General features: G+C 55.4%; 2 protein-coding genes across 4 annotated transcripts in view; one reads left to right on the top strand and one right to left on the bottom strand.

The window, feature by feature from the left end:
* Positions 1 to 6,544, bottom strand: part of ZHX3 (zinc fingers and homeoboxes 3) — a 129,931-nt gene extending 123,387 nt beyond the window's left edge. Inside the window, exon 1 of the mRNA XM_079783786.1 lies at positions 6,420 to 6,544. The gene's annotated coding sequence lies outside the window, so the exon portion shown is untranslated. The remainder of the gene's footprint in view (positions 1 to 6,419) is intronic.
* Positions 6,545 to 7,225: 681 nt separating this feature from the next.
* LPIN3 (lipin 3) lies at positions 7,226 to 23,193 on the top strand. 3 transcript variants are annotated; one of them, XM_079784556.1, is made up of 22 exons: positions 7,226 to 7,339; positions 9,754 to 9,856; positions 11,320 to 11,461; positions 11,563 to 11,762; positions 12,875 to 12,970; positions 13,973 to 14,253; positions 14,441 to 14,524; positions 15,298 to 15,418; positions 15,555 to 15,828; positions 16,843 to 16,936; positions 17,074 to 17,234; positions 17,623 to 17,716; positions 17,809 to 17,878; positions 19,324 to 19,416; positions 19,494 to 19,537; positions 20,281 to 20,419; positions 21,322 to 21,470; positions 21,662 to 21,748; positions 22,229 to 22,381; positions 22,546 to 22,660; positions 22,737 to 22,840; positions 23,042 to 23,193. In XM_079784556.1, the coding sequence occupies exons 4-22, from the start codon at positions 11,571 to 11,573 to the stop codon at positions 23,184 to 23,186; spliced, it is 2,496 nt and encodes an 831-aa protein (XP_079640682.1). In that variant the 5' UTR covers positions 7,226 to 7,339; positions 9,754 to 9,856; positions 11,320 to 11,461; positions 11,563 to 11,570; the 3' UTR covers positions 23,187 to 23,193. The 3 variants fall into 3 exon arrangements, with proteins under 3 accessions (XP_079640682.1, XP_079640683.1, XP_079640681.1); XM_079784557.1 differs by having other exon boundaries at positions 7,230 to 7,367; positions 14,444 to 14,524; XM_079784555.1 differs by having other exon boundaries at positions 7,230 to 7,367.
* Positions 23,194 to 23,869: the final 676 nt, after the last annotated feature.

Below are 23,869 nucleotides of genomic sequence, written 5' to 3'. Positions count from 1 at the left end.
TCTCTCCCTCTCCCTTCCTCTCTGAAATCAATAAAAATATACTAAAAAAGAAAACAAAACAAACAAACAAACAAAACACTGGCAACCTACTGAATCAGACAGATACCAGCAACAAGTCATACCACCTTGGGCAGGGGCCATATCACCTGGAGAGAGGCCGGGGGAGACAGACGGCAGCAAGGGATGGAGACTACAAGGTAGAGGCAAGACCATCAGAGATGCAGATATTTACTCACTAATCTTGACTGGAGACCTACTCTGTGCCAAATACCATTCTGAGAATAGAAAGGTGCAGACAGACCCCATGTCTTGTCCTCCTGAGGGCTACGTTCTCCTGGGGGAAGACCCACAAACACCAAATACCATAAATTGGTAAATCAGGTCGCATATGGAAAGGTGATAGGGCTACCAGAAAAGATTAGAACAGGGAAAGGTGGATGGGAGGGGTCAGGGTAGAAAGGTGACATCTGAGTCAACTGGAGGTGGTGGTAGGGGGGTGAGCCATGTGGGTGTCTAGGGAAAGAGCATTCTGGGTAGAGGAAACCACCAGGGCAGAGGGGACAGTGTGCCTGGTGTGCTTGAGAACCAACCAGGAGGTGAATGTGGCGGCTGCAGGCAATGAGGGGGAGCTGAGTGGGAGATGAGAGCAGGGAGGTGGGAGGTGGGAGACTGGGAACCACGGGCGGGTTTTGAGCAGAGATCTAACCAGAACTGACTTTGGTTTTAACAGCATCCCACTGTCAGGTGTTTCTGCCCTCTGAGAGTATGATGCAAGAGGAGTACAAACTGAAACTACTGAGTGTGGCGATGGTTTCATGGGTATCTACACCTGTCAAAACTCAAATGCGCACTTTAAACATGTGTGGTTTACTGAACACCAGTCATACCTCCATAAAACTGGGAAAGTGTGGAGCTTTAAATCTGTTACTATTGTCCCCACTTGATACCCTAAATTCGATCCAGGCTGTTGTGTGTACATCTAAGTCGTAGCTGCTCACTGCTGTGTAGAAAGAGGTCTTGCCAAAGACATAGAATTGTATGAAGTCAATGAGAGTGATGCTGGGAACAGCTGGAATCACATAAAGCATTGGCAGATGAGGGTCTGGCAGCGTTAGAAAAGGACATCACAGGGCAGGAGTTTCCGAAGAATGATTTAAGTAAGAGATAAGAGAAGCCTTTGGAAAAACCAAAGGAGTCCAGAATTATTTTTGGATAGTTGTGCTTTTGAGAAAATACAATACTACATAAAGGATGTCATACCATGCAATCATGCAATTGCTCCATGCTCCCAAGTTATTTAAATTATTCTTGGTCACACTAAAAATTAGGATAGGGTGGCATGCATTATTACCAAAATTTTATTCAGTATAGGATAAGATTTTGTTGAGCATATTTTTAAGTGTAAGTTAATAACTGGTTTTCTTCTCTTCATGTATAACAATGGTTCCTACTTCACCAGCTTGCTTGTTATAAAGATCAAATAAGAGCATTCATTCACTAACACATGCAACTAATACTTATTGTGGGTCTCCTTTTGTGTACCAGGCCCCAAGTGAGGCTTCAGGTTACAGTGATGAGCAAAAAGACATAGCTTTCACTGAATAAGGCCCACATAACACACTACGATGAAAAGACACATAATTCTATGAGAGCCTATGTGAGGGAAAGTCAACCTAGCCAGAAGGTGTATTAGTTAGCTATTACTGTGTAACAAATCACCCAAAACTTAGAAATTTTGAACAACATACATGTACTAGAGGCCCAGTGCATGAAATTCATGCACTCGGGGGGGCGGGGCTCAACTCAGCCTGCGCCCTCTCATAGTCTGGGAGCCCTCGGGGGATGCCCAACTGATGGCTCCGGGGAGTGGGCCTAAGCCATCAGTTGGACATCCTTAGCACTGCCAGGAGAGGCTCCTGCCACCACCACTGCATTCGCCAGCTGTGAGCCTGGCTTCTAGCTGAGCGGTGCTCCCCCTGTGGGAGCGCACTGACCACCAGGGGGCAGCTCCTGTGTTGAGCATCTGCCCCCTGGTGGTCAATGTGCATCATAGTGACCGGTTGTTCCACTGTTTGGTCTATTTGCATATTAGCCTTTTATTATATAGGATTATCTCACTACTTCTATGAGTCAGGAGTCTGAGCATGGCTTAGTTGGGTCTTCTGCTTTGAGACTCACAAGGCTGCAATCAAGGTCACAGCCAGGCTACATTCTCATTTGGAGACTGAACTGGGGAAAAATTGCTTCCAAGCTCATGCAGGTTGTTGGCTGGGTTCATTTTCTTCTGACTATAGGACTAAGGACTCTAGCTTTTTGCTGGAGGCTGCCACAGCTCCTAGAGACCACCATAGCTCCTTGTGAGCGTCCTAAACCTGGCTGTTTACTTCAAGTCAGCATGGAGAGTCTCCAGAGCTAGTCTGTCACATAATCATGGGAGTGACAGCTGGCACCCCTGCCATATTCTATTGGTTAAAATCAAGTCACAGGTCCCGCCCACACTCAAAAGGTAGGGATAACACAAAAGCATGAATACCAGGAGGCAGGGATACAGAGGGTCACCTTGAAGTCTGTCTGCCACTGCAGGCTTCCCTGAGGAAGTAACAATGGAGCTGGGATCTAGTACAATGACTAGCAATATTACGTGACTCTCCTGCTCAACAACCATCAATTGTTCCTCAATGCCCACGATTTTGCCCCATATTCCAGGCTAGGCAGGCTATCTGCTTGTTCTCACTTTCGCTCCAGTATCCATGCCTTCATTCACCACTTCCACCCACTTAGGCCGCCCCTGGCTCTCTCGTATATCCTCCATCTACTTATAATTCAAGGCTGAGCATAAATTGATCCTCCCTAAACAATGTTTTTGAACATATATTTAAGGGAAGAGCACCATGCTAGACTCTCCCTGAACTGGAAAGCATAATGAGGCATGATCCTGAATGCCAGACACAGGGTGGGGAGCAGAGGGTATCCTCAAATAAGAAGAGGAAGAATAGAAGGTTCCTTTGCTGAAGATCAAGTTCACGGGGCAGTTGGTAAGTCCTACAGGGATTTTAGATGCACAGAAAGCTCCACTTCACGCAATGCTTCATGATCTTTCAGGATTCTTCCCTAGGCTGGAAATCACGAGCGGGTTCCAAAAGGTTTCGGTCAAACTGACGTTTTTCTGGGAAGGACAGTTGGAGCCAGGAACTGCCCAGCCGCAGCCCACGCTGCCAGGCAACCTGGCCAGGCTGGCACCAAAGGCTTCTGTGGAAGGAGTAGGGAACAGCACAGAAGTCTCCTGCCCTTCAGCCCAGGATTCCCAGGCCTTTGGCCCAGAGTCTGGCTTCCTCTGGCCTGCGGCAGGGGGCGGGGCCACGGGGGCGGGGCCAGCGGGAACAGCTTTGCTTCCTCAACCTTCAGAATATATTAGCCTTGGCCCTGAAATACCAGCTTTGGACCCGCGCACCTGCCCACTGCTGCCATAGGGGTCTGAATCTTTGCAGATGTCGTAGAGGGAAGAAGCAGCCTGGATCTACAGGTGGGGGAAGGCCTGGCTCCCCGAGTCCCCCGTGCCCATCTTCCCTAGTGCCCACTCCACCTGGAAGCCAGAGGGCTTTTTCTCAATACCCATTAAAGCTTCATTTGCTCTGAGCACCTGGACACAATCAGAATCCTTCCCCACCCCACACTCCCACCCACCTCACTTCACTTTCCATCCTCAGTAGTGAACTACCCCCAGGACCTTGCACAAACTAGACCCTACACCTGGAACATTGTTCCCACCCTTCTTCACCAAACAAATTCCAATTTTTTTTTTCCAGGCTTAGACATCCACTCAGGAAAGCTGGACTTGACCCCTCCCATCCTGCTATGGGCTCCAGGGCTGGGCCCACCACCGCTCTCATCTTTTTACATCATAGCCACCTGACTGCCTGTCTATTCTTGTCTTTCTTTTCCTTCTTCCTCCCCTTCCCTCCCCCCAAGCCTGTGCTGTGGCTGCAGCACACGGTGTCTGGCCCAGGCATGGTGCTGGGTAAGGTCATAAACACCTTGCCTGGGGGTCCTCTATACCTCTGCCTGGATTGGGGGGACTCCCGCAGCCGCTTCATGTCTTAGAGCAGCAGGTCTCAAACTACAACTGGCATCAGAATCGCCTGGTGGTGGGCGGGGGGCGGCGCTTATCAAATACAGGTGGCTAGGCCTCACCCCCAGAGTTTCTGCTTCAGTAGGTCTGGAGTAGGGCCCGAGTTTGCATTTCTAAGAAGTCCCCAGGTGCGGCTGCTGCTGCCAGCCCAGGAACCAACTTTAAGAATCACTTTTCCCACCGGCCGCAAGTTTGACATGCCTGAGAGCACCAGTTTCCCCACTGCTGGAATAGGATAACGGCCGTTCCCACCTAGGTTTTGTGAGAATCCAATGAGACAATGCAAACGAAGAACTCAGCATTGTGCCTGGGCCCAATAAAGTGTCTGCAATGGCGAATGGGAGAGGGCAGGAGACATGCCAAGCAGGGAACACATGGGCAGGAGCAGAGGCAGGAAAGGGCCAAGCAGGGCAGCGGGGCTGACAGAAGAGCCAAGGCCAAGCACAGCAGCCAGCGTCCACGTTGCACGATGGAAGCAGCTGGGAGCAGGTGGGAGCTGAATGTGGCAACACTGGGCAGGAGGCTGTTGCCGGCAGCAAATTCCCCACGCTGGGTTCTCCTTGGCTATTTGGCCAGGCGCTGGGTTGCCAGGTTTAGCAAATAAAAATAAAGGCTAATCTTTAAATCTGAATTTCAGATAAACAAACACATAATTTTAGTATAAGTGTATCCCAAATATTGCATGGGACACACACTAAAAATAAAACCTTATGGTATTTATCAGGAATTCAAACTTAACTAGGCATCCTAAATCTGACAACCCTAGCCAGAGACCAACTGCTTACCACCCAACCCCCAAGCCTGCATGCTGGAGGGAGAAGGTCCCAGAGTCCTCTGCCTCCCTCCCCACCTTCAACAGGGCCATCAGGAGTGGTCCAAGCTGCAGGCCTGGGGGAGAGGGTCCTTTCGCCTCACGCTAGGCTCGCCCAGCAAGAAAGTAGCGGGACACAGTAACTCATCCTTGGGCCTGACTTAGCGAAGCACAGACCACCCAGTTCCATGAAGAAGGAAGTGCCACCTACACTCATGAGTTAATTAAGAAACCAACCGTTGCCAGTGGCATGGGCCCATCTGGTGCGTGTACTCTGAGAGAGGAGAAAATAGCCTCTGTCCTTAACCCCAGAAAGGGGCAAACACAAGCACCCACGGCAGGGTGGGCCCGGCCTCGTTCAGTTCACGTGGGCGTTAGGACATCCTTCTCCCAGAGGCTGCCTCTGTCTCCCCTGCCTCATAATCACCAAATCTCTGAGGATTTATAGTTCCAGAAACAAGCCTGTCAGAAATACAATTTCTGCAACAAACTTTCTATCAACCCCATCTAACAAGAAACAACGAAGGCAATTTGTGTTCCATCTTCAAAAAAAAAAAAAAATGCGATAAACATTATTGAATGCTTAGTGTGTGCCCTGTGCTGTGTTTAGCATTTTATTTGGCCCAGTAGTTCTCAGCCTTGGCTACACATTACAATCACCTGGAGAGGTGTGTTTTTTTGTTGTTGTTGTTTATTTGTTTTTTCATTCCAGTACCCCAGGCATCAGTACTTGCACAGGACACAGTGATTCCAATGGACAGTCACTGACTTTGTTCATTCTGTTTAATTCTCACAATACAATCCTGAAAGGGAGGTTTTATCTCCGTTTTGCAGATGAGAAAACTGAGGCTCGAAGAGGAGTAACTATGCATCTCTAGCCACAACCTCTGACCTCTCCTTCCTTCCTCCCTTCCCAGGCTCACTGCAGGGGTTGCCGATGTTCCCAGTGTTTCACTGTTATATATAACAGTTATCTCTAACGCTATCACAGAAAGGTTTGTGGCATGGCACTGCCCTCTGGCCACTTCGAGATAGCTCTGCTCCCAACAAGTCTCTTCTGAAATACCAGCCAAACACTGCCCTGGGTTCAGGACTGACACCAAATGACTTTTGCTAAAGCAAAAACAACTGAGGTGCTAGCTAGGTCCTGTCCTCTTGGGTCACAGAACAACGGTAGCCAGGTCTCTCTCCCCACCACCGCCCAGCACTTCTAAGTCTGCCTCTTGGCCATTGTGCCCCACCCTCCCAAGCCTTTCCTCAATGCCCGACCTCTTAACAGCAAATTCCCTCACCTCCTGAGCCTTCTCAGCGCATCTTCTTTGCAGGGCTCACATTCTGATAGGCAGTCAGAGAGGTCTTTTGATACAGGACAGACCGCGAACCACAGGTCCAAAAGGAAACAAAGCGTTCTCCGGCGCGAGCCTCGCCGGTGGCTCGCGGGCCGGCGGATCTTTCAGAAGTGCGCGCACCTGGGCTCACCTGCGCGCGTCGGTGGGGCTTGCCGGCCTAGAGAGGATGCTCAGCTGGGCGAGAAGGCTGGTCATCGCCTGCCCTCTGCTGGCCAGTAGCGGTATTGAGCCTGCTGCCGCTCCACTGTGCGTCCAGTAGGTGCAAGGAAGGGGAGTGGGCATTTATTGAGCTCCTGCTGTATGTCAGGCACTGAGTGAACTGGGCGCTGGGGTGTAAGAATAAACGCGGAGTTCAAATTCAGAGGAAGAGGCAGACAATCATCATAGTCATTCGAGCAACTATGAAATTACAACTGTGGGCTATGTGAGCATATGATAGATGTGAGGGTCCTGTTCAGCCTGGGGTGGTAGAGGGGGCAGGGGAAACTGCCCCAAGGAGGTGACGTTTGAACACCAGGTACCTCACAAAGTCATTTCATTTGGTGTCGAAAATCCTGCACGGTGGCTATGTCCTTTGACAAAGCAGAAAACGGGCTCCGACTGGGGAAAACTCACCCAAAGTCACACAGCGAGCTGGAAGCAAAGCCTAGGGATTTGAAGGGCCCCGCCTCTCCGCGGTTCCTGGAAGCGAGGCACGTGGCCGGCCACCCGCACAATGCTGCCAGCAACTCCAGGGCGTGGGGCGGGGCGGGGGTGGAGCCGAAGTGTGACCCCGCCCACCCACACTCTATAGGTGAAAGGGCGGCCTTGGGCGTGGGGACGGGCGTGGGGACTGGGCGTGGGGACTGGGCGGAGGTGGGGTCTTTGGGGGGGCGGGGGTTGGAGCCCGCCCTGGGCTCGTGGAAGGGGCGGAGCCGGGATCTCTCCCGGTCCTAGAGGAGGCGGAAGTGCCATGCGAGTGCGGGGCCAAGGACACTTACCCGCTGACCCTGTGCACTCAGACAGAGGCGGCGGCTCCGGGTCCGGGAGGTCCAGTGGGCAGCTCCAGAGGTAGGGCCCCACCCGGGCCTGCGAAGAGGTACCCCGCGCCCCGTCCCGCCTTGCCCCGCCCATCCGTCCTGCCATTCGACCCTCATTCCTTCCTGTTCTCGGGCCTGAGTCCAGAAGGGAACTCTCAAGGGTTGAGGAACTCACTTCGTCCTTGTTGCCGGCTCGGCGGTGGTGGGGGGCCCTGGACACCCAGAATTTGGGGTCAGGAGATAATGAGATGCAAAAACCTTTCGGGGGTGGTGAGGGGGTTGGCTGGCCCAGCATCATCCCAGGCTGACTGACCTTGAGGAGGTAATCCACCCATTCTGGTACTAAGTAGTCTCAGTGGCAAAGCAGGGTCTGACCTCGCCCGGCCTGCCCTGTGACTGGCCAGGTGGGGAGGGTAGCCGTGAAGGCGGCTGGGAACCTTCCAGAACGATAGGAATTCTTATCCTCCTGCTCCCTCTGTTCCTAGATAGAGAACCGTGCCCCTACCTAGCCCCAAATCTGGGAGCCCCAAAAGCTGAAAGCTCCCACCCAGGGCAGCAGCTTGTTGGTGGAGTTGTGTATTGGCCTGGGAGACCCGTGGATGTTCCCAGAGCGGTCTCAGGCTTGGGCACCCTGTGAGGCCTGCCTGGAGCCCACCTGCTCACTTTGCAAACAGTGGGGTCACCATATCATGCAGGGCCTTGAATGCTGAGTTAAGAAGTCTAAACTCTCAACTGTGAGCAGGGACAGTGCATTGGAGTCTGGCCTGTAGTGTCAGGACCAGCCTGGGTGAAGGGGGCTGTCACAACGCCAGTAAAGTTGCTGGTGCCGATAGGTGACATGTATGGGCATTTATTGCATGCTAGTACTTTACTTGAATTGTGTCATGAATTGCTCATGCATCCCTTATGTTATCCCCATTTCAGAGGCTGAAACAGGCTTAGAGAGGTAAAGAGACTTGCCCAAGGTCACAGCTAGTGTCAAGGAGGGGATTGGAACCCAGGCAGTTTGGTGCCTTACCCACAGTGTCCTGTTGCCATCTAGGATCTAGGCATCTGGTAATAAAGCCTTGGCCTAGTTCAGCAGGAGGAGAAAGGAGGGACCAGATGAGCAGAAAGTTGGGGAATGGGATTCAGAGGTTTTTTGTGGGGCTACCCATGAGTTCTGAGAGAAATTCAGCTGACCTGGGTTTGGAGGGGGGTGAAGTATTTAATTTTATTTTTATTTTATTTTTTTATTTTATTTTATTTTTAAAAAAATACATTTTATTGATTTTTTAGAGAGGAAGGGAGAGGGATAGAGAGTTAGAAACATTGATGAGAGAGAAACATCAATCAGCTGCCTCCTGCACACCCCCTACTGGGGATGTGCCCACAACCAAGGTACATGCCCTTGACCAGAATCGAACCTGGGACCGTTTAGTCCGCAGGCCGACGCTCTATCCACTGAGCAAAACCGGTTAGGGCAAGTATTTAATTTTAGACGTTAGTTTGGGGTGAAGGGTGACATAGGGGAGCCGAGCAGAGCTTCCCCCCATCTGGGGAAGACTCAAGGCTGGGTCCTCGGGAGAGGAGATGCCTTCAGGGATGGATGCAGGTAGGGGGAGGCAGCCAGAGCCTGGCTCACAGGAATCCCTCCAAATGCTGAGCAGACTGATGTGGGGGCATCCACTCGTGGGATGGGAGAACAGATTGAGGAATGAATTGTAGGCTGAGAAGGGTTTGAAAAATTGAGGCCTTGTTTCATAGAAGGGGAAATTGAGGCCAGCCAAGTACTTGCCTGAGGACATTGTGTGGGTGGGTCACCCAGGACAATCCCGTGGGTGACATCTCTGCTGTTCAGCTCTTTCTACTACCTTCAGTGGCTCTCCACCAAGGCCAGTTTTGATCATGTTTAGAGACAATGTGATTGTCACACCTGGAGGAGGTGTTACTATTGGTATCTAGTGTGTAGAGACCAGGGATGCTGCTAACCATCCTACAATTCCCCCACAGCAAAGAATTATCCAGCCCCAAATATCAATGATTCCAAAGCTGAGAAACCCTGTACTTGGTCCAGCTCAGCGTTTCACACCTCCCCTCGGCCCCCAAGCTCTTTTGCCCTCAGCAGGGCGGATAGCTCAGGCTTGGGCCTCCAGCTGGGCAGACCTTTGCCCCCAGCCCTGGTCTGCCCCTCCCACGGTTGCTCCTTTATTTCTGGTAGCTTCTAGCGTCCTCTCTGCTTTTCCTGGGCACAGTGGTCTAGAGTCCTGCCCACCACATGTCTGCCTTGTCGGTTTGTCTGTCTCCCCAGACCTATATTCACAGAGTTTGGTGTTAGGTGGGGAAGACACCAACGTGGAAATTTCCATATAGCGCAGAGTAGGTGCATTGCAGATAAAATATTTATTGCATTTGAGTGGCATGCTCAGGGTCCAAAGATCTTCATTTTATCTGTTTTCACTTTAGCAATTGAAATTGTACCTTACGTTTGTGAAGCTCCGCACTTCTCACAAGCTGCTCCCAGGTGACGCTGGTGCTGCTGGGGACGGAGCACACTTTGAGTGGCAAGGTATTACAGGGCTGCGCAGAGGGGGCTGGGGGCCGGGCAGCTCTCTCCACAGACAACTGTGGACCGAGGAGGAGAAGGAACCACGGCATGGAGTCAGGAAACCAGGATATGAGTCATCACTCCCTCGTCCCATCTATGGCCTCTTAGCTTAATAGAGTTTGGATAAATCACTTAACTTCTTTGAGGGCTGGTCTTGCACGGCCGGCGGTCCTCCAGGAATTCTGATTCAGGGTCTGAGAGGGGGAAGTGCCCTGTGGAAGCGGATGGCCTGTGTCCTGGCAGCCACCGGGCAGTGGGCCACTGGCCTGGCCAGCAGGGAGGGCAGGGAGCTGAAGTTGGCAGAGGGGGCACCATGCCAGCGTGGAGGCGGCTCTCATTATGGCTCTGGTTTTTCTCTTTGGTGGCCACAACCTCCTGCCTCTAGCTCACCGAGCTGGGCCTGGCGTGGGAAAGCTGGAGGGACAGGTCTGGCCAGGGGAAGGAGAGTTGGTGCCACGGGCCAGTCCTAGGCCTGAATAGTGGCCTGAGGACTGGGGGTTGGGCCTGAGAATGATGGCCTAGAGCCGTGGTCGGCAAACTGCGGCTCGCGAGCCACATGCGGCTCTTTGGCCTCTTGAGTGTGGCTCTTCCACAAAATACCACGGCCTGAGCGAGTCTATTTTGAAGAAGTGGCGTTAGAAGAAGTTTAAGTTTAAAAAAATTGGCTCTCAAAAGAAATTTCAATCGTTGTACTGTTGATATTTGGCTCTGTTGACTAATGAGTTTGCCGACCACTGGCCTAGAGACACCGGGGTCAGCTATGGGCCGAGGATGGACTTCTCATCCTCCTAAGGAAACTGGGAAGGACTTGTAGTTGGAGCCTTAAACTGGAGCTCCCTCCACCCACAGCTATAAGGAGATGAACCCAGGAATAGAGCTGCACAGAGCCTTAGGCACCTGGGGTGCTCCTACCCCTGGTACCTCACAAATCAGCCACGATGGACCAGCAAGGCCCCTTCCAATTCCTGGGACCAGGAGGCAGCAAGACAGCTCAACCCATTTCTCAGGTGGAAAAATTGAGACGCCTGTCTCCTTATTTACTGGGAGGGTATCGGCCTTTAGGGCTGTTGCCTGTTACGCACAGGGGTCAGGGCCTGATATGTCATGAGGCTGCTCCCCATTGACCCCAGGGAGGGGTGCCTGCCTCCTCCTGTTCCCACAGTTGGGCCACCTGGGCTTCTGGGGCTCGAATCTCCGCCCCTCTCCTTCCTAGTTGTGAGGTCCTGGGCAATTCACTCCACCTCTCTGAGCCTCAGCTGGCTTGTCTGTAAACAGGAATAATGACACCCACTCGGCCAAGCTGGTAGGTTGTTGTGACGAGGAAATGAGCCCTGTCACTGAGCACTGTGGTCATCATCATTACTCATGGCATTTAGAGGCTCAGAGAACCCCAGGTCGCCTTACCCTGTGCCCTCATTTCACAGATGTGGGGATCGGCACCCGGAGAAAGGAGGCAGCTGTCCGGGAGCCTCCTGGTTGGTCAGTAGGTGAGCCAGAGCCAGAACCCACGTCCGCTGGCACCCCTCCCATCCCGTGACTCCGAAGGCGCTCCGAGGGCGACACACTGTAAGCCAGGGGACCCGGGGGTCAGGATGCAAAGTCTCCCCACGGGGGTGTGGGGTGGGCGGGGGCCAGGCCTTGGTCCCAGCACTGCCTCCCTTTGCCAGCCCCAGCCATGAACTACGTGGGCCAGCTGGCGGGGACCGTGTTTGGGACGATGAAGGAGCTGTACCAGGGCCTGAACCCGGCCACACTGAGTGGTTGCATCGATGTGCTGGTGGTGAAGCAGCTGGACGGCTCCTTCAGGTGCTCGCCCTTCCACGTGCGTTTCGGCAAGCTGGGTGTCCTGCGGTCCCGGGAGAAGGTGGTGAGTGCTGGCAGCTGCCGCGGGCCACGGCCGGGTGGGCTTTGAGGCCGGGCAGCCACCGCAGTCCCAGGAGAGCACCCAGGCCTCCCTTAGGTGCGGATCTGTCCTCTGGACAGGCTTCCAGCCTTCTGTATTTTCTTTGATGGTTTTAGGGTTAGTTCGGGGCTTTGGTCCAAGGGGTTCCTATTTTCCCCTAAAAGCAGCGTAGTGGAACCATCGGACCGGAAGCTCAGTAAGACCTTACCTGTGTGTTCTCATAAGTGGCCTCACCTGTGCAGGTGGTGTCTTCTGCCTGATGATCGATAGGAGGTGGTAACACCATCCCCGGGCCAGGCCTGGGGTGACACTCAGAGGTTCGTTCCTCTCCCTTAGGAAACCTGCACTGTTGTCACTGGGCTCCGGTGTGTGAAAGGGGGTGTTGGTGGGCCCAGACCCCTTCACACTGGGGTGACTATAAACTGTCCAGAGTCACAGCGTAACCTTGTGGGAGATAGACTCGTGCCTTGTGGTTAAGAACTAGGCTCTGGGTTCATAGCCTCCTTTGGCTACTTCCCAGAGAATTACTTAACCCCTCCCAGCCTCAGTTTCCTCATCTATAAAGTGGGAAGAATGACTGGAGCTGCTGCAAGGGGAGGCTGTGGAGATTAAACAAGATGGTCTAGATAAAACATGATGCTGAGTGCCTAGGAAGTGGTCATTCTTACCATTGTTGGTCCAAGCACTGCCCTGGGGCCGGGGACTCCACAGGGACGAGATGAATCACGTCCTTGTTCTCATGGGCTGTGGGAGAGAGAGGAACACAGAAACCAAAGCATAAACAAGGAAACTGAGACCATGACACGTGCATCAAAGCCTCGAGAATGGGGAAGTGTGTTCGGGGAGGGGCACAGAGGCTCAGCCCGCCTCTCCGAGGAGGCAGCGACCCTCAGAGAGGGGAGCAGCCTGGTACACCAAGGGCTGGGGAGACAGTTCCAGCAAATGCAGGGCTGGGGAAGGGGAGGCAGCAGGGAGCCTGTCACTGGGACCCGCTGGGAGGCCAGGGCCCCAGTGGACTGGAGTGAGGGCCGACGGCGGGGATCATGCGCCCCGTGGCCCATCATGCCCTGCTGCAGGTGGACATCGAGATCAATGGGGAGCCTGTGGACTTGCACATGAAGCTGGGGGACAGCGGGGAGGCCTTCTTCGTCCAGGAGCTGGAGAGTGATGAGGTAAATACCTCCGTCCTTGACAGCACCTGCCCCTGCCCCTGCCCTGCACTAGTGCCCCCTCTGGGCGGGGCTTTGGGGTTTGTCACTGTCAGCAAGGGTCCAATGCAGGGGATGGGTAAGGGCTGGCACTCATGATCTGCTCTTGGAGCCGGGTAGAATTGGGGGTGGGGGAGGGGACGAGGGCTGACTTACTCCCCCGGGAAAGTTGAGGAAGGTTTCTCAGAAGAAGACACTTGAGCTGGTCCCTGAAGGGTGAAAAGGAGGCCTTCGTTGGCAGCCTGGGGAGAGGAGGGAGCTGAGGCGTGGCTGGGGCTGAAGAGCATGAGATGGCTTGCTCTGGATCTGGGGCGGGCTCAGTGCAGCTGGAACAGGGAAGTACGTGGGTGGAGCATGAAGAGAGGGGTGTTTGCAGAGGGAGGCAGGCCCAGCACGAGCCAGCAGAGGTGTTTGAATAGTTTGAGCTTGACAAACTTTAACTGAGCCCTGTGCCAGACACTGCAGTGAACTCAGACGAGGGGTGACCCCCTACTTCAAAGGAGGTTCCCAGACGAGCCTGGGAGACAGACACATAAATAATGGCTGGTGAAACCCTTTGGTCATTACAGTGAAGGGGGTTGGAACCGAGGCTGAGAATAGTCAGGGCAAACTTCCTGGAGGAGGTGACGCCTGGCTAAGTCTTAAAAGGGAAGTAGGCGTTTACTGGAAGTAGGTGTGGGCAGAGAAGATGAGAGGCTGATGCCCAGGTCTGACCAGACCGTGTGGTCCACACCCTGGGCTGCCAGGGATGCAGGCAGCCCCTGGGGTTAGGGCTGCTTTACCCCTGAGGGAGCTCCACGACCAGCAGCAGTTACAGGCCATGCTGCTGCCACCTCTGTCCAGCCTCCACGCCTGTTTTCCTGACCCCAAATGAGCTCACTCCAGGGCCTGAGACACTGGCAGGGCTCAGGGTGCCTGGTGACAAGAGCGGTCCCCCTGAGCGGTAGCCCCTGATCTTCTCCACAGGAAAACGTGCCTCCCCGCCTATGCACGTCACCCTTACCTTGGGGAGGCCTGTCTGGGTTCCCCTCCGACTCCCAGCTGGGTACAGCCAGCGAATCCGAGCCCATCATCTTGGGTGTGGCCTCCACGGGAAGGAAGAAGAGGCTTCGTAGGAGGAAACCCAGGTGGAAGGAGGACACGGTGGCAGACGATTCTAGTTCTGAGGAGCTGGAGGCGGGTGCTGAGAGTGAGCTGTCCCTGCTGGAGAAGCCGAGGCTGGAGCCCACAGGATGTGTGGAGACCAGGTGGGGGCCAAGGGTGTGAGGATGCCAGCCTGGGTTCAAGCACGGTTTCCTCTGCTGGTGCTGTGCGACCCTGGGCGAGAGCCTTGACCTCTCTGGGCTTTAGTTGCTTCACCTCCCCAAGCCCCTGACGTCCAGGCTCCCGTGCCCTGTGCTCTCAGTGACCATTTATTTCCCTGTGGCCCCTCAGCAGCATCCAGTTGGAAGAGGAGTCCTCGTCACAGCCTACAGACATCTACCCCTACTCCGATGGCGAGTGGCCCTCCCAGACCAGGTGAGAATCCAGGTGGGCCGCAGGTGGGGACTCAAGACCAAGGTGGTTTCCCTTTACATTTTTCTAATAAATAATGACGTCGAACACATTTAATGTGTTTACCAGCCACTTGTATATCTCCTTTGCAAAGTGTTTAAGTTGTTTGCCCATTAAAAAAAAATTGTGGTGCCCTAGCTGGTTTGGCTCAGTGGATAGAGCGTCGGCCTGTGGACTGAAGGGTCCCAGGTTTGATTCCGGCCAAGGGCACATGCTTGGGTTGCAGGCTCGATCCCCAGTAGGGGGTGTGCAGGAGGCAGCCGATCAATGATTCTCTCTCATCATTGATGTTCCTATCTCTCTCCTCTCCCTTCCTCTCTAAAATCAATAAAAATATGTATTTTTTAAAAACTGTGGTAATATGCACATAACATAAAATTTACCATTTTAATCATAGTAAAGTGCACAATTCAATGGCATTTAATAAATTCGTAATGTTGTGCCACCATCCAAGACAATCCCTCTCCAGTTCCAGAATTTTTTCATCACTCCCAATGGAAATCCTATACCCATTAAGCAGTCACAAACTTGCCCCCCCCCTTTTTTTTTTTCACTGGACTGCCTTCTTATTATTGATTTGTTGGGAGTTCTTTATATATTAATATATCCTTTATATATTCTGGGGATGCAACACAAGCATAAATATGTTTTGAAAATATTTTTCCCAGGCTTGGGGGTGGGGGGGAGAGGATGGCGGCAGGCTGGTTTGGGGGTCTCTGAATTCTTGTTTTCTGCAGCCTTTCGTCGGGAGAGCTAACATCCCCTAAGAGCGACTCAGAGCTGGAGGTGAGGACCCCGGAGCCCAGCCCCCTGAGAGCTGAGTCGCACATGCAGTGGGCCTGGGGGAGGCTGCCTAAGGTGAGTTCCTCTGTGCCATCCCCCATCCCTGCCTTTCAGGGGACTGGAGTGACTGAGACTTGGGCCACCTAGTGGGGTGTGGGAGGCAACCCCTGCATCGGCCCTGCCCACATCCTTCCCATTGGTTTGATTGAAGGTGGCCAAAGCTGAGAGGCCCATGTCCTCGGTGGTCCCTGATGGCAGCACTGGGGCAGCCTCCGCTCAGGGAGAGCCCAGCACCCCTGACCTTCCGCCTGACACGGAGGGGCCCGCTCTGGTGGGTCCCCCTCTCCCTGCCCCCGAGAGAGAAGAATCCAAGACTCAGAGATCCAAGGATGCGGGTCTCTCTCCTGCCTCAAAATCATGGAGCTGGGCCGCTCTGGAGGGTCCGGCTCCCACCGGGCCACCAGAGGGGTTCTCCAGGAGGAAAGGTGAGTGATGCCTGGACACCCCCCAGTGCTTCCCTGGCCTCACGTTACCTCTGGGGTGGACTCTGGGGCATCAGGCCTGTTTTGAGCACCTACTGTGTGCCCAGCATTGTGTTTGACACCAGCCCTCATGGGGGGCAGACAGATAATGCATACAAAAGCCAGGAAGAGTGTTACAGCGATGATGTGGTACCGTTCATTGGGTGGGACGGGGGCTATCTAGATCACGCGGTCAGGGAAGGCCTGTGCAAGTGGGTGATGTTTGAGCTGAGACATGAACAATGAAGACCTAGGCACGTGCGGATCAGGGGAAGAGAATTCTAGGCGGAGGGAATAGCATGTTTCAAGGCCATGAGGCAGGAGAGAGGTTTCACGTTTAGGAACTGAGGCAGCTGGTGTGTCTTGAGCGAGGCCGGGGAGAGGGTGGGGAGAGGAGGCCGGGAGATGAGCAGAGGCTAGACATTCTCGCTCACCGGCTGGGATTTATTCTGAGTGCATGGGAAGGCAGTGGCTAGTCCAGTGATGGGCAACCTTTTGAGCTTGGTGTGTCAAACTTTGCCAAAAAAACTGAGCATAACTCGGGTAGTGTGTCACTTTGAGGAAAAAACTAACTCCAAGACTCTAGTCGCAAATGTTTCATCCTCAGGAGCAGCAAATGTTTCATCCTCAGCATGCGGCCGCGTGTCATCAGAAATGGCTACACGTGTCAGTGCTGACACGCGTGTCATAGGTTTGCCATCACTGGGCTAGTCCCTGGATACACGTGGCTATTTACAATTACAATTAAGTAACATTTAAAAAATTCCATTTCTCCATCACACCACATTTTAAGTGTGCTGATAGTCCCCTGTGGCTGTTGGCTACTGTACTGGACTAGCTGACGGGACATTTCCAACATCGTAGAAAGTCCACTGGACAGTGCTGCTTTAGGGTGCTCCAAGACAAGGGGGCCTCATACTGCTCACATGACGGAGCACACGCTAGGTCTGCAGCAAATGGCATCTCCTCTGCCCTCAGGCTCCCTGAAGAGAAGCCAGCCCCTGGGCCCCATCTACCTGGATGACTTGTCCTCCCTGGACTCTGAGAATGCAGCCCTTTACTTCCCCAAGAGGTGCCTGGGTTCTGGGTGCTAGTGGCTTGGGATCAGGACTGGTGGGGCCAGGGGTTGGCTGTCAGGGGCTTGAGAGGGGTGAGGCCCTCCTCCCAGCCTCCTTGTATTCATGTCACCGCTGACCCCTTCCCCCCCAGTGACTGTGGGCTGGGGCCCAGGAGGTGGAGTGAACCCGGCGGCCAGAAGCCAATGGGGGACCCCAACCCCGAACAGGAAGCAGAACCCACTCCGGACACAGTGGACACGATAGTGCTGTCTCTCTGTGGAGGACTGGCTGACAGCCGGGACATTTCCCTGGGTATGTCCAACCAGGAGCCCTTCTAAGGATTGGCCCTGAGCCTGGGGGCTGGGGAGAGCAGGAGGACCCCAGGGGGTGGGGCAGCAGAGGTGTGAGGCTGGGCCAGGCTCCCTGCATTCTCTGCCCTGTGGAGCCCACATTCAGCCAGCAGGGATGGGGCATTCCCAAGGCCCCGTGAAGCAAAGGCTTGATGCTTAGCTGTGACTTATCCTGTGAGAGCTCAGGATGGCCAGTGCCTGGGGTGGGAATAGCAGGTGCAAAACCACAGGAGGGGAGGAGCCCTGGGGGAGGCCTGAATGGTAGAGTGCGGAGGGACCCGGAGAGACTAGGGCAGTGGGTCATGCGGGATGTATCAGCCTCTCCCCTCACTCTCTGCCTCTGTGCCCAGAGAAGTTCAACAAGTACATAGTCTCCTACCAGGACCTCGTCCAAAACCCTGGCCTCTTGGACGACCCAAACCTGGTGGTGAAAATCAATGAGAAGTAAGTACCAGGGCTGGGCTGCTGGCTGCCACAGGACTCACCCTGCCTCCTTCATGGCCCTGCAGCTCCTACACCCTGTTCTGTCCCTCCAGGCACTATAACTGGGCTGTAGCTGCCCCCATGGTCCTCTCCCTCCAAGCCTTTCAGAAGAACTTGCCCAAGGTAATGGTTAGAGCACCACTGGGACTCCTGGGGAAAGTGGCCATGGCCTCGGGGTGGGGGGCCCTTAGCCAGGAAGTGGAGGGTGGGCAGAGAGGGGCCTGGGGCTGACGGATTGCAAGACCCACTCTGCCAACATTGCTGTGTGGACAGAGCCACCCCCTTCCCTGGTTTCCTGGCGTAGCTGAATCCCACTGGATTTGGACTTTACTTCAAAAGAGCTCAGGGCAAACCAGAGTGGGATAAACATTCGACAGGGACATGCCTTCAGCAGGAAGTTTTCAGATCTGGGAGATGAGACTTGGGAGATGGAGGTCCCACTCCTCACCTGACCCTGAGAACCTCTGAGGCTGGGCTGCGGGTGTTTGCCCACATTATCAGCACACATTTGTTATGTACCTACTATGTGCCAGGGACAGTCATCCCCTCAAAGAAAGACAGTTAAAGACTCAGCCAGGTGAACGTAAAATTCAACTGTGAGTATTGGGAAGGAGAGGTCTGGGTTGCTTTGAGAGCCTCAACAGGGAAGTTTGCTGAGCAAGTGCCTGCTGGGCAGAGATCGGAAGGATGAGTAAGCCTTGGCAGGAACAGCATGTACTGATGCTCAGAGGTGGGAAGGAACCCAGCCTCTTTAGTCCCTCCTGTACCTGCCCCTTCTGCCCTTCTGGAAGCGGTCCAGGCCCTGCCCTGGTCTATTGTTCTCCGTTTGATTAGAGTTGCCCAAAGAACATCACTAATCAGCTGGTGCCTCCCTTTGGTGATGCTGAGCTCCATCCTCTGGCTGCCTCTGGGTCTGAGCTAGTACCACAGCCTGTGAGAAGGAAGAGGGTCCCTCTCCTGCTTGACTGTCCTCACCTGGACATACCCACCATTGAGGTCCCTGTTCCCAGCTCAAGTGGGCACCCTGGCCAACCCACCCCAAGCCCATGTCCTCCTGACGTGGGTGCACCATTCTGTGTTTGTAGGAAGCACAGATCTAATCCGTATTTTCCACAAGCGCATGTTACCCCCACCAGACAGGAACGGTAACATACAGAGGGCGCATTTATGGGATAGAATCACTGACCTTACGGGTTGCCCGTGTGGGTCTTGGAGGTTGAGGGGAGTACCGGCTCTAGACTGTCCTTCCTGCTGTCACTTGGTGGCATCATGCAGGGAGTCCCAGATCTTGAGAAACTCCCAAAGCACTGCCTTCAGCTACTCCGGAGAAACTGACCCACAAGATTTGGAAGCCAGGCCAAGGTTGGGCTAGAGGTAGGGGGTCAGGGCTGGGATGGAGGGGCCCTTGGTCTCCCGTGCTTGCTTACCTGAATCCCACGATGGTGGTGGGTGTGCTTCCTCAGCTCGAAGGTCAGCCCCAGGCTCCGGGCTTATGTTGGCCCCAAGGGCAGTCGAAGGTGGGTTTGTGTGATGCAGGGGGAAATGCCATGGCCTTTATCTGCCCACAGAGCACCGTGGACAAGCTGGAGAAGGAGAAAATGCCCAGGAAGGGTGGGCGGTGGTGGTTTTCCTGGCGACGCAAGGACTTCCCGGCCGAGGAGGTGGGTGGTCACGGTCCCAGGGTGGGGTCAGCCCAGGCAGGAGCTAACTGTTCACTGGATGGATGTTCTTCCCATAGAGAAGTGCCCCGAGGGAGAAGACCACAGCCAGGGAGGCACGGGGGTGAGTTGCTCTCTTGGCTGGGGGTGGGGAGGATTGCTGTTGGAGGGTCGGAGTGGTGCAGGCACCCCTCCCCCAGCCATGGTTCTCTGTCACTCCCTAATCACACCTACACCCTTTCTTTCTCCTGAGAAATGCCCCCATTTCACAGATGGGAAAACTGAGACTTAGAGACATACCAAAGGTCCCACAGCCGAGAAATGGCAGAGCTGGAATGGGTGCCTCGACTCCTGGCCCAGACAGGGGTTACTATATTAAGGAGGGCAGGGCCTCTCCTCTCCGCCAGGGGCCTGCTGATCTTGCTTTTTTTTTTTTTTTTTACCTCTGAACTGAGCCAGAATGCCCAAGGGTGGTGGGGGCGTGGGGGAAGGTGGCCAAGGTGAATCAACTGAAGCCAAAGCAGGTAAGTTTGGGCGTACACCGTAAAACACATTTCTGGGTTTTCAGGTAAATATCTCCAGGCAGGTCTGGCATCCTGGTTGTAGAGAGGCACTGAGGGCTGAGAGCCCGGGCCCTGGCTCCAGCTCTGCCACCACCTTTCTGGGTCTAGCATGCCGGCCCACATCCTTAGTCTGCCACCACCCCCAAAATGGGTGGCACCTAGAGGGAGGGGTTCCTGGTCCCCTGGGTAGTCTCTGGAGGGGCAGGGACAGGCCCAGGCTCCTTGTGGCCTGGGTCGAGGGGTGTCTACTGGGAGTACAGTGCCCTCGGCTGGCGGAGGTGCCTGAGAGCTGGGCTGCCCACAGGGAGAAGATGGATGTCCTGAGTAGCGAGGATGACGCCCCTGACAGCCCCGTCATCCTTGAGGCTCCCTCCCTGCCACCCTTGCCTCCAGCCTACACTCCTGCCTACAAGAAGTCCCTCCGCCTCTCCTCCGATCAGATCGTATGTGTGTCCCTGGGTGTGTTCGTGTGGGATGGTGGGGGTGGTGATAACTGTCAGAGCCCCACAGTCACTAAAGCCCAGAATCCAACCCCTTGGCAGCCAAACAGCCTCTGCTTGAATACCCCCAGGGGCAGGGGCTCGCTGCTTTACGTGCCAGTCCATTTCTGTCCAATGCCCTCACTGGAGAAGCCCTCTCTAGGCCTAAAATATCAGCCTGCAGTGGGTGGCGGGCTGCGCTCTGGCCCTTGCAAGCCACCTAAAGGAATCAAATGTTGATGACAGCCCTTCAGATTGGCCCTGGGTTCACGGCTTTGAGCTCAGTAACAGGTGGCTCCTGAAATAAGGATGTTTTCTCTCTGAGTATAGCTCCAGGGCCAGGGAGGTGCCCGGGGGCCTGGCCGGTCTGGTACAGAGCAGCTGCCGCCTGTGTGGTACCCAGGACTCACACCGGCGATGGCTGAGCTGCTCTCATCCTTCTCTATGGACCAAGGAAAGGGCTAGGGTCTCTCTTTGGGGTGTCACAGGGCTGCCTGTGATGATCCCACAGGGCCTTTCCATACAGTGAGGTGTCTCCCTGACAAGGGCAGTGCCAGCCTCGGGGCTGACCTGAGAAACTGGAGTGGGAGCTACGGGCCAGGCTTTGTCCTCGAGCTTCACCCCAAAGGAACACAGAGGGAGATTAGGGCTCCTGTGCTGGCACTGTGCCAGCCCCACCCGCACTCCCTCCTCGGGGCCACCCTCTGCCCACGTGGCTCTCTCCGATGGATTCAGGCAGGTTCTCTGAGCTGGGAAGGAGAGGAGAATGAGAGGCCTGGGGATTGAAGGCCACAGTTTGGGGTGGCAAGGGGTGGACAGTGCCTGGCTGTGGCTGATCACAGCCCCCCACCTTTGCCCGGCCCCAGCGGCAGTTGAACCTGCAAGAAGGTGCCAACGATGTGGTCTTCAGCGTGACAACCCAGTACCAGGGTACCTGCCGCTGCAGGGCCACCATCTACCTGTGGAAGTGGGACGACAAGGTGGTCATCTCGGACATCGATGGTACCATCACCAAGTGAGGCCTGGTGGGTGGGGGAGAGGGAGGGCCTGGAAATGTGCCGTCCTCTGTGCTGGGGGGCAGGGGCCAGGGGAGAGCCCCCCTCTCCTACCCCCAGTGCACCACCTTGGGGCTGGGAGCTGGGCCCCATGCCTGGAACACGAGGCCACATGAGGCTGCCTTGGAGTGACCCCTCCTCTGGGATCTAGGTCGGACGCTCTGGGCCACATTCTGCCCCAGCTGGGGAAAGACTGGACACACCAGGGCATCACGAGTCTCTACCACAAAATCCACCTGTGAGTGCTGGGGCTGGGGCAGGGCCCCAGGGAGGGAGGGACAGGACAGTTTAAGCCACCATAGCCCCGGCCCTGGGAAGCCAGGCTTGGGGCCCAGCAGGGCCCAGAGAGGAAGACGCTGAGCCATGTCGCTGGAGAGCTGAGACCCACCCACCAGTCCTCCTGAGGAAGACTTGTCTCCTGGGGTGAGGGATCTGGGTCTAACTGCTGGACTTCATGCTCCAGAGGAAGTCTGCGGACTTGCTCACACCCTTGTCCATCTCGGTCCGCCTGGGCCTCGGGACTCTGTCCATGCTCCCTCCCCGAGGCCGCCTCTCAGCCTGCCCAGCTGTTCTCCTGGACCGCTCCCTGCAAAGGCCCCTAGGTTTGGAGGCTTGAGCTGAGCTGGCTGAAGCCAAGAGGGCAGGATGGGTGGTGCCACCTGTCCCTGTGCCGGGACAGGCCCCCTGATGGCGCTGTGCCACCTGTCTCCACCCCCAGAAACGGGTACAAGTTCCTGTACTGCTCAGCGCGGGCCATTGGCATGGCTGACCTCACCAAGGGGTACCTACAGTGGGTGAGCGAGCGGGGCTGCGGCCTCCCTAAGGGCCCCATCCTGCTGTCTCCCAGCAGCCTCTTCTCCGCCCTGCACAGGTAATCAATCCCCTACACGATACGAGCCTACAGCCCTGGAGGGGGGTGCGGGCCCACTGCCAGCCCAGGCCGGCACTGGGCCTATGTCACCTGACCCTGCCGTCCTCCGATTGCTACCCCTCCTCGGCTGCCTTCCCTGCCCTGCCCTGGCCCCGGCTCCCCAGGGAGGTGATTGAGAAGAAGCCAGAGGTGTTCAAGATCGCCTGCCTGAGCGACATCCAGCAGTTGTTTCTGCCCCACGGACAACCCTTCTATGCCGCCTTTGGGAACAGACCCAATGTGAGTGTCTCCTCCCCGAGGCCTGAGGCACCGCTCCCCACCCCGCAGCCCACCAGCCCCTCCTTGTCTCCCACAGGATGTCACTGCCTACCGGCACGTGGGCCTACCTGAATCTCGGATCTTCACCGTCAACCCCCGGGGAGAGCTCATCCAGGAGCCCATGAAGAACCACAAATCCACGTGAGGCCAAACCCTGCCCTGTGTCCCCAGGCCCTGCCATGTCCCCGCACCCCAGCCTCTGCCTGGGCCCCAGTTCCAGCTCTGCACCGGGGCCTCTGTTCCTTGCCCAGGGCTCCCAGGCAGGGTAGTTGGCTTGATGGGACGGGGGCCACGGCCTGGCAGCAGCTCAGGCCCTCAGTGCCGGCCCTGTTTTGCTCACAGGTACAAGCGGCTCAGCGAGGTGGTTGAGCTCCTCTTCCCACCCTTGGACCGTGGCCCCAGCACAGACCTGGCCAACCCTGAATACAGCAGCTTCTGCTACTGGCGGGAGCCACTGACCACTGTGGACCTTGACACCCTGGCCTGACACCCTTTCCTCCCTGGCCTGGCCCAGAACTGACTGGGGATCCTAGGACATCGGGGGTTGGAAGCTTGGTGCCACAGGACCAACCGGACGCGGAGAGGGGAGATGAGGGCTGCTTGGCAACCTCTCTCCCTATCCTGCCTCTTGCCTCTGCCAGCGGAGCTGCAGGGGGTGGGGCAGCTGTTCCAGGCCTCAGCTGGCCTGTGGCGATTAAATGACTGTCACCTGGGCCCTTGCAGCGTTCTCCGAGACCTTGATGTCTCTGTCCCTATCACTCTTGAGACTTTGCCTCAACTCCTGATAGGACAGAGAGAAGAGGGAGGCCCCACTGAGGCTGTAAGCACAGAGAAGGCTGGCGGCAGCAGCGGGGCACAGATTAGCATCTGAGAGGAACACAATGTCCCCCCACCCCTTCAGGGAGCCTGAAGCCAGACCCTTACATAGCCCTGGCCCCTTCCCACAGCTCTTGAGCCAGACACCTCAGCATGTCCCCTGAGGATGCAGCCCCAAATCCTGCCAAGCAGGTGGGGTTGGCCTGCCGCCCTCCCCAAGTTCAGTGCCACACAGCTGCTGAGCAAACTCTTGCCCAAGGAGCTGTGGGAAGCAGGACTGACACCCACTGCAGTCATCCCTCCCACTGTCTTTGGGGAAGAAAGTACCTTTAGTTTAGAAAGGCTAAAAGCTTT

Source organism: Cnephaeus nilssonii, assembly GCF_951640355.1.
Source record: "Cnephaeus nilssonii genome assembly, chromosome: 11".
Taxonomy (NCBI): Eukaryota; Metazoa; Chordata; class Mammalia; order Chiroptera; family Vespertilionidae; genus Cnephaeus; species Cnephaeus nilssonii.
This window is presented reverse-complemented; position numbering and strand designations above follow the sequence as displayed.

Bases quoted from the DNA above. Each gene is read 5' to 3' on its own strand.
- LPIN3 (XM_079784556.1), top strand. From the start codon at position 11,571: ATGAACTACGTGGGCCAGCTGGCGGGGACCGTGTTTGGGACGATGAAG. The intron at 15,419-15,554 runs GTGAGTTCCTCT...GTTTGATTGAAG, and splicing joins CCTGGGGGAGGCTGCCTAAG to GTGGCCAAAGCTGAGAGGCC. The intron at 17,879-19,323 runs GTAATGGTTAGA...ATCTGCCCACAG, and splicing joins TTCAGAAGAACTTGCCCAAG to AGCACCGTGGACAAGCTGGA.